This window comes from Falco peregrinus, chromosome 11 (assembly GCF_023634155.1).
Source record: "Falco peregrinus isolate bFalPer1 chromosome 11, bFalPer1.pri, whole genome shotgun sequence".
NCBI lineage: Eukaryota > Metazoa > Chordata > Aves > Falconiformes > Falconidae > Falco > Falco peregrinus.
The window spans coordinates 4,127,501-4,137,779 of NC_073731.1; the positions used below are offsets into that span (position 1 = coordinate 4,127,501).

Below are 10,279 nucleotides of genomic sequence, written 5' to 3' on the forward strand. Positions count from 1 at the left end.
GGCAGCCCCAGCACAATGCCTGCTGTCAGCAACTGAATTATTTTTATACAGGAATTTTTATCTCTATGGTACAAACAAGTATGTGTCTGTGCTGACTTGTTAAGCAATCCACTTGTATGTAGAATAAGATTTTTTTTTCCCTGCTACCAGTCACACAGCTCTAAGATCAGAAGAAATACATACTCTTTGAAGCTCCTCAAATGTTTTAGTTAAAAGGACAGCAGTTGTTTTCAAAGATCCAAGAGTATCTTTATCAGAATTTAATTTTTCCTTATTGATTTTTTTCTAACGTTACACAAATTTAACACAGGACAGTTTATAGTTTATTACAAAATAATGCAGCCTCTAAATAATCTTTTGGCAGGTAATACTCTTTTTTCCAAATGCATCCCACTGTGTTTTACCTCCTCGAAGAGAACAAGGCTCCCCAACTACCGTTTCCTTCTATTTCCTAAATATGAAAATCGGCATCGATACCAGAGAAAACATGAGGAAAAGCCCCCAGCCACCCTCCCGCAGTAAATGCTCCACGCGCTTATGATGCCCTGGCTTGAAGCACGACAGTTCTGCTGATCTATTCTCTTGCTCCAGAAAGAATGAACTCAGTACTTAAAATGCAACAAAACCCAGATGATTTGTGCAATGTTTGGAAAAAAAAATAGCTGTGATGCTGTAGCAAAGTAACACCAGGTGACAAATTAATTGCTGTGAATTGGGGGGGTGGGGGGTGGGGGGTGTAGAGAACATTTTTATTTTTGCATTTTGTATTTTGCTGCCTGCTAAATTAATTAATGAACGCAAAAATTAAACTCCTTACTTCCTAAGGAGTGAGGAACTGTAATGTGTGTTTATTTTAAAACGGTAATAGTTGTAGTAATAGCAGTAATAATAATAATAATAATAATAATAATACCCACAACACCAACACCACCACACCACCGAAGGCAGGGCTCTTCTTTAAGCCTCTGCTGTTCAGCAGTAATTCCATTGTTTATTTAGGCAGCGGTTTTTCTATCTGAAGCTAAGATCAAATTGTAGGTGTAATTGTTCAGCGCTTAGGCAAAGCAGGGGGAGGATGGATGCAGCAAACCCTTGGGTTTGACTGACCAAAGCTCCCAGGTCTCCCTCGGCCAGCGCACCCGCCCCGCCTGCAAACTCAGCACCCTCTGAAGCCGCTGCAGACCTCACCACCAGCCCGCCACCGCCTACCTGGAAGGGCAGAGTTGAAGCACTGCTTCTCCCCACAGCTATTTCACAGGGATATTAAGCCTCATTTCCTTGATGGTAATGCAGTTATTTGGGTTTTGCGTCTTGCTCCCGTCTTGGTGGTTTAGCTATTTAGTGCGAAACACAGAAATCCAAGCTGGAGCTGAGCTCCATAACCCATCAAACAGGGGAAAGTGGTGGGGCTTTTTTAACAGCAACCTGTTCAGGTAAAAAGTTCCAGCAGAACTGCAGCAGGCAAGCGGGGAGAGGTCTCCAGGGAGAGCAGAGAGAAGAAACACTTTGGTGCACTGTCTGCAAACCCAGAATTCAGCAGCTTTTTTTGGCAGCCACTTTGTTTCAAGTGTTTTGTTTCAGGAAACGTATGTATTTTTCTTTGTGCATTTTGTGGATTTACTACAACCGCTCCTGACAGCTGTTGATTCAGTTAAATGAGCACATTATTAAAAATCCTCTAACATAGCTGCTGAAAAACAGGCACCTTTGGATGGAGCTGAAGACTGGAACACAGAAGATGCAAATGAAACCTCTGTGAAGAGGATGCACAGCCTGGGCTGTGCCTGCAGCCGGAGGAGGGGCAAAGGGGGCTCCAGCCCGTTTGTGGTGGCTCTTATTTGCTTTGTTTCAGCCAGACCCAGATACAAAAAAAAAGAATGAAAAGCAAAGCAAAATACTCCCCCCCAAGTATAAAAAATAAAAGGTTTGCTAACACTTGGAAAAATTACATCCCCAGCAGGCTGGTGTTAACACGCTTCAAATAAATCTGCACTATGTCCCCATACTTTGTTTTCTTTCCTTACTTGGGAGCCAATTTTGCAGAGGAAGAACACCTATACGAATGAGGAGGGAAAGAAGCGGATGTTTTCATTTCGCTTTAGATCAAAGGCAAACAAGAATGCAAACTGTGGCATATTGAATATTTTTTTCCACCGCTGTCATTCACACTAGGCTATCGAAGTTTTATACAATTCCCCAGCCCAGCTGCATATTAAGCTGGCTGTGTACAGCTTTATTACAGCATGGTGGTGAGGAAACATTAATATTCCTGCGTTGCATCTGACAGGACATTTACATGCGCCCATCTGAGCTCACACCTGAGAGCTGCTCCAAGGTACAGTAGCTGTGCTCCGATTGTAAAGGCAAATGAAGAACACAAATTCCCTGCTGGGATCGGGGCTGACCTCACCACACCCGACACCGCAAACCTTTCCCTTGCCAACCCGAGGCAATGCCACCTCCGAATGAAGAATGAGCCAGGGAGCAGCCACCAAGTTACCAGCCCTCACGGAAGAAGAGTGAAAAACCTAGCTGAAATATTTTAAAGATGCACAGCGAGTGCAGCTGGCCAATAAAGGTTGGGAAACAAACTCGCTGAACCCTGCAAGGGATGTGTTGCATACTAAACCTGATTAGAAAGACGACGAGGATGTTTATGGGCTTCAGAATGGGTTTGGCATTAACACAGGAGGGTTTGAATAATGCGAGTGCTTGGTCTGCCCGTCCACGGGGGTCTGCAGGCACCAGTGCAGCTCCTGCAAGCGTTTAAACGCGCAGGTGCCGCGTGGTCCGCATCCAGCAGGGCCAAGCGCGCCCCGGATGGAGGCCCTAAAGAGCAGACTGTGTTTCATGGAAATTCATATGAAGCAAAAAAACCAGATCAGCCCAACTGCTTGGGCAGCTTGTGGGTCCATTCATGGGCCTGTTATTTTTAAAAGTACGTAATAAATCACAGCATTCCACATAGTGACACCAACCACCATGGGCCCAAACCTGCTATGCCCGATGTTACCAGGAGGCAGGCTGGAGCTACTGCGTTCGTACAAAGTGAGATAAAATATGTTTATTAATTACCCCAGGGGGAAAAAAAAACCAAAACAAAACAAGACCAACCAATGGTTAATTTTCGGGCCATGCTAGCAGTATGAATATATATATATATATATAGGTCTTCATGTATTAAAACATAAGAGCTCAGCATACTTTATGAACTTGTGCAACATCTCAGAAGCTGACACATAAAACAGCCCTCCCGGACAGAAGCTGCGTTCAGACACCTGCCAGGCCAAGAAGATGACCTCCTTGGACTCGTGAGGTCGCTGGCAGAACCAGGACCTGAACAAAATCACAACTAACAGAAAGGTAACAAGAAATCCTCAGCGCTTAGCATTAAAAAAAAAAAAAAAAAAAAAGAAACACGCACAAAAAAACAACAAAACAAGTGGCAACATGCCAGGCCATGTCCAGCTTGATGCTAAATGCCTTTTATCGTGCAAAGCCGGTACTATTGGATATAAAACCAGACCAAAGCTTGAAGGGAATTCTGTCCAAAAAATTTCCGTAATGAGGATGCGAGCAGGCAAACAACTGGAGGCTGAACTCCCGTTGCCTGACACTGCCTTGCAAGCCTCTTTAATCGTCTTTATTATTTGAATGAAATAAGAAAGAGCTCGTGGGCTGAGGGTTGCATATACAAAACGGGGTGATGCTAATAGGCCTCCTCCTCTTTAAAAGAGGCATTACCAAATTATGGGAATGTTTAGGGAAGACTTTATTTCTCCCACCAGGCTAATTAGAAGGTGTTTAATTTACTCCCTGCCTCAGTTTCCATCACCCGGCGTTCATTGTTGGGACTTGCTGCACAGAGCCTTATGTTTATTACGCGCATTCTTTTCAAAGCGTTTGGCACGTGATGCTAACGTGCACCTTTTCAGATCTACACGAAGTTTAACGCGTGCCGGGCTGCCTCTCCAACCACAAGCATTTTGGATGTAGCGATGCTTCTGCCCATGGTGAGCTCCACAACTAAATGTCCCATACAACAGCAGAAAGCATGCAAAACACATTTCTCATCCTCTAAACCAGAAGATCTGATTTGCAGGAAACAAAAAACCAGAAAGCTTCAGGGTGCCGCAGCACTCTGATGCTCCCCTGGAAGGATCACGCTGAGGCAGAGGAAAACTTTCTACCCTGCTTCTGTGCTTCGAGCGAACTTGTATTTGTGTTGCCAATAAAGAGCCATTTTTACATCAACTGTCTGTAACAGCAGGGAATAGGAAAACTAACACAATCTTTACCTCGTACAAAGGATGGTATTGGCATCACGTGTTTGCTTCTTCAAAAAAATGTTATTTATAAAAGGCAACTGCAAAAGCAGAGAAACTATTGACTCTTCTCTGTATCCCCGTGTGAGTAGAACTGGAGCAACTTTTCGATCCCCTACGTTTTTTACATCCCCCCCCCCTCCCCGAGAAGTAAATTTCACAGCCGCACAGGCCACCGCCTTTAATTAAGCTTTCAAAAGTCTTCTGACAATGCCAACAATTGCAAGACACTTCTAGAGCTCAATCATGCAATCATCGTGACACTTCTATTTACAATTTGTCTTAGAAAGAGTTTCTCTGACATTGTACTTTGACAAAACAGCCAAGCTGCCGGTTCACAACCTTTCTCTGTCTTATTTACAAATACAGCTTGTACGCAGGGCTCCGAATCTCAGGAGCCTTTGGGTAGCACCCTCACTATTTTTCCTGCCTGCGACTGCTTTACCCAGTCTGTGCTCTCTGTTTCTTTGTATGAGGAAAGCAGACCGAATGTGACTCCAAAATATCTCCGTATTCCTTTCTCCCCCCCCCCCCCCTTTTTTTTAAGCTTTCATCTTATTGTCCAGATGCAACGCTAACGATTCAATGCAGACATCAATATTTTTTTTGTCTCTGGAACAAAACAAAATAATAAGGAATTGCAATTTACAACCTGCAGAATTGTAATGGCAACTACTAATAACAGCCCAAGAAAATTTCTGTGGTGTAATGACTACTCAAAGACATTACCTCCTGAGAACTGTAATAATCAATGTACTTGGTCCAAAATTTAGTACCAAATTACGTCCACCTTCCCCTGATCACTGCAGACAGAGGGTCATCTTACATTATTTTCCCACGTATTTTATTTGAATGCCACCAGCAGCCTGAGCATAAAGGATTCGAGCAGTAAAAATGACCTCCCCTCCTCCTCCCCTCTTTGTACAGTAAATACGGTATCCGCAGATACACACTCGGCATTGTAAAGGGGAATATGCAGCAGCACTCCAAAGTGCTCCTCCAACTGAATCCAAGTAACATTTAAGATCCTTCCTCACCCCAAAAACAACCTTTCCTTAATTCTCTCAGATTTATACATTCAACAAACAAACCGCTAAAACCTGACACCAGCGGACGATAAATATTTCTTCAGCCTTTTCAATAAGTGAACAGCAATTTTACATTCACTGATCTCTAGATACTTCAGTTAATATTTCCCCCTATTGTAAAATATGAGAGCGGATAACTAAAGCCCTGCCGTAGCACTCACTGCAAATCACGGGCTGCCGGTATCTGGTGGTGAGGCTTTGACATACATATTGATGAAAGCTGCCTCATTGGACCCACACAACATATCCTATTAATTTTCAGTTAAATTTATGACATTTCAGCTCTAGCACTGGATCAGCATCACTCAAAATTTTATAGCAAGTCAAAGCTACGCACAGGCAGACACCCACATGGAAGAGACAGGTACGCATGCCTGCACCTATGTGAATCTCAACGCTCCTGCACAGGTTGCACACAGACACATAAGCTCTTATGCTCGTCCCTGCCTCTGGAAAAGCGTGAGGATAAAGAGCAGCCTATTGACGGCGAAAATAGACATCATTTCTCCACTCGCTGCCTCCTGCCTTGTCTTTAGATGAGCTGATCCTTAACCATTAGTTATCTTAAGATGATCTTTCACAGTAACACACCAACTTACTGACTAGGAAACTGTGCAGGGAGCACATGCTGCACCCAGACCTAACCCACAGCACCTCTGTACCTGGTGCTAACCTGTAACACCTCTTCCAGCCTAACAGCTAACCGGGGACATTTTTGCTATTGCTACTACTAAATAGGTATTTTCTGGTCTCTTACCAGAAAGAATCGGTGCCCTCAACTCCTGTGTATTTTTCTCAAGGCAGCCCATCTATTTTTTTATTATTCCATTTTTGTTTTAATTATACACTCTTACCATTTTGCATTCTTGCACAGAAATCACATATAAAATACCAGAACTGGAAGGGCCTGAGGTCCACTGCAGGGGCCTTCCAGAAACCTGAACTCCACAGCTCACTCCAAGACCCTCACTGGTAATTTTACTGCCAGACTCCACAAACTCCTGGCTACAAGCGATGGGTCACTCCAGCCACTGCCACGCTCCTCTGTGACACGAGGGAGCTGAACTCACTCAAGTGAAAGGGGAGATGAAACAAGTAGGCGAGGGACAGTGCAAGAACCCGTAACTCCTGATGCTCCTTCCCCCGCCTCCCACAGCCGGGCTGCATTACCCACCCCTAGCAACAACCAGGGGACCCCAGTGCTCCTCGGCTCTGTCCCAGCCGGGGAGGTGCAGGTGAAGACCCACACTCTTGGACGTCCCGTCCACGGGCACGGCTGGGCACCACCGCACAAGAGGTCTTGGGGTGGGAGGTGGCTGGACAACTGCAACTCGCTCTCTACTCACAACAGCACCTGTGGCTTGCCCCACGGACCCTCCTGCACGGCACCAAGCCCGCTCCCAGCTGGGCCCCACCTGCAAAGTTGATCCCTTGCGTGTAAAGGCGAGCAGGATCAAGCCCCTGCCGACAGGCACCTTTCCTCACCCATTGCCCTCCACTCACCAAATCATTTAAAGTCAGTTAAAGCCACGGCCTTTTCTGAATTAACAGCCCTGTGACATTGCGCAAGGCCAAATCCTTCTTGCTCCCCGCCACCCGTGCCACGCAGGAGCGTGACTGGGCTCGCCGAGTCTCCCGTGCCGAACGAGTGCTAGAGCAAAACCCTCAGCTGAGCAGTTTCCCCTCGTGCGGAACTCCCTGGTGTGGCCATCCCTGCGGCCGAGGGACCTACTTGGGACCACGGGGAGGAGAGCGTGTTTAATTCTTGCTTGACAGATAACTGTGTTTTGTCTTTTCAACAGAGCGGCGCCGTACGTAAATACAGCGTTACATCATACCGCCGCTCCTCCATATTTGGTGATTTACTATGGCTCCAGAGCTCGGAAGACTACAAATCCCTTCCACCGGGCTCCCGCTTCATTAATCATGCCCTATGCTTCTGCTCATTTTCCGTCAGATCGCAGGCAGCACATGGAAATGGGCACTGCCCTCTACCACTCTGGGGAAAAAAAATAAAAAACCCTTAACATCGGTGGCTGGGATGTGCAATATGAGGAATCGTTGGGGTTTTTTAAGTCTCACGCAAAATGTAGCTTAGCAGTCGCTGAGCCTCTGTTTCCTCTTAAACATACGTATATACATGTATTCAAAGTAACGCCTATTACTCTGCAGAAAGAGTGTATATTCATTCACATGACGTACGCGTGTGTATGCACATGGCTTTGCATATATACGTGCCACAGACAGACACACACGCACTGATGCGTATTTGCTGCCACCACAAAATCTTCGAAACTACAGCTCTCCAGTGGGATCTGACAGCCGGTTTGGAGGCCAGGGAGGCTGCGGGAGTATCACACTGAACCTCCCAGAGCCTACTGCCCTATTATGGTTTAGCTTTGTGGCCAAAGCAAGCCCAAGACAAGCTCCAGCACATCATGTGATGATGTACTGTGCCTCTGACAACACTGAGCGGTCCTGCGGGCTCCCCCAAAGAGAGGTACCAGCAGCGCCACATCCCAAACAGCGCTGGGAGGGGGAGTTTGAAACTGGTTCAGGCATTTGCTGGCGTTGATACACTGCGGTCTCGCCTTTTTCGACTGGTAGTATTGGCGCGGTTTGAAGCGATTTGCAACGCTCGCTGCAAATGGGTAGTACTTTTGTTTACTAGCAGGATTTTAAAAGCAGAGCGTGCCTTGTTACGCTCCCAGGGCTCTGGGATTTTCTTTCACATAGCACACTCTATTTTTTTAACGTCACTTGTGAAAATATCTGCATGGCGGATGGTTTTCCGGTTTAAAAAAAAAAAATAAAAATGCTAAGAAATGGAAATATTTACCCTATTATTTTTTTTAAATTACATTTCATATTGTTTGTTGCACAAAACAGAACTCTGCCTTGGACATTTGTACAGCTGACATGTGGTTGTGTAAACCACAAACAAAATCAAGATACATCTGTCAAAACCACATCAGAGACAAGAGAGAGCACAGCGAAGCATTTATCATTTGGCTGAGGAGGCAGGCTGCAGAGAGCGGCCTTTCCTGTCAAACCAACCTTTTGAAATTTCCAACATGCCCTTAAACTTTTCGAATAAGCATGCCTGTGCGCTTCAGCAACTGCCCTCTCTACTCTGGCCTGGCCAGTCGAAAATGGCATCTTAAAGTCAAGGTCGGTGGTGTCACTTTGCCATGGGGCTGTGTTTAATTACAGTCCATACGCTGACAGCCAATATGGAACCAAGGCTGGCTGATGCTCGGTTAACTCTTTCACCCCTGACTTTGCCAAAGACTCGAAAGCTCCTCGCTTTATCGCACGGCAGGCTCTGAAATCTCCTCCTGCAGTGCTATGGCAGGCGAGACACCGGGAGACGGTGACTACAATACAAGGCAAATCACAAGAGCAGCCTCAAACAATACCGTTAGAAATACCGGCTGGCACGGCACGTGCCTGTTGATCCTGCCTCTGCGCAGGCACTAGGAAATACCGGTCGTGCGCTCACCACTAACCGAAGGCAGGGCATTTAACACATCGGCCGTCACGGCAAGCAGAACAGAGACAGACACGGCAGTTTGCAACTGCGAACATGCTACGTTGCAACTGAAACAGAAATAAAACTCGCAAACACTTCTCCTTGCTTTAATTTACCTGCTATATGTTCCTGTTTAGGGCAAATTCCTCTAGATGACGTTGATAAACAATCGTCATCCTCTGGCGTAACCTGGATGCCAACCTCCACAGGATTGGATGCTTTTTTCAGCTCACTTGGTGAGGGTGAAGGTGGCTTATCCACAGCCTTCTCTAAGCAGAGACTGCCATTGCATTGTTTCCGTTTGTGCTCAATAAAAATAAGAATGTCCCCCAACGGAAAGTTCATCTGACACTGGCCACAAGTGAGGAGGTCGTGGTCCCCTTCCGGAGCTCCCAATGTGCCATGTTCAGGTTCGTCATCAGTGAGAATGGCTTCAAGAGGTTCGGCTGCAGTTTGAGAAACAAAAGGAGAATCATTAGAGCTCTTGGGAAAGGCACCGGGCGTGGGGGGAGGAACGCACCGAGCCCCTTCTCCATGAATATTACACCCTCCTCGCAAGGTCCGCCTGCTCCCCCCCAAACTAAACCCATGCAACACAGCTATTAGCATGGCAGCGAGGAGATGAATTCATCAGTTACAGGGAAGAGATTTTGCAGAAGCAGCTGTAGCATGCAGAACTCAGAGAGTGAACACTGCAACTGTCTCTGTGTTCCTACATGAGGACAAATTTCTGACTTGATTGAACAATTCTCTGCTAAAATTAAATGAATAGGCTGAAAGAATGCACTGCGAAACTCTCGTGGTACTCCTAAGAGAAGCGAACACGGTGTTTTATTGCTGGATGTATTATTTATGTATATGAATTCAAAGCTAAAAGCACTGCGCACACTCTCTCACACACACATGGGTATGTATTTTCCACAGCCAGACCTACTTTCTAAAATTCAGAAGCCTGAACTGCACGGGTGCAGGTGCAGACAAAAGGTGTTTCAACATACAGATACTGCATGTTGCCTACACAGGCCATGCAGGTAGCATGAAAGTTTGTGTGTGTGTGTGTGTGTGTGTGTGTGTGTGTGTATAAGGAAAAAGAAGGAGAGCTAGACCACACAGCCGCACCACCCGGGGCACATACAGCCCCCTTATAACACACGTGCAGACGTATGCACGTGTATTTGTGTCACTATCCCTCTCAGCACGTTTGCGGCTTCCAATTTAATAATTTGAAAGCCAGGAGTTCTTTGTGGGGGAGACAGGGGACGAGATGAATACATAAATAAAAGGCAGAAACCAAAATTATACAAAGCAAGTGCAGCAGGAATGCCTGCGGGGCG

General features: G+C 46.0%; 1 protein-coding gene across 1 annotated transcript in view; it reads right to left on the reverse strand.

Annotated features, from left to right (window-relative positions):
* Window positions 1–10,279, reverse strand: part of BCL11A (BCL11 transcription factor A) — a 69,464-nt gene that overhangs the window by 53,785 nt on the left and 5,400 nt on the right. Inside the window, 1 exon segment of the mRNA XM_013300139.3 lies at window positions 9,062–9,391. Within this exon segment, the coding sequence (XP_013155593.1) occupies window positions 9,062–9,391 (330 nt within the window).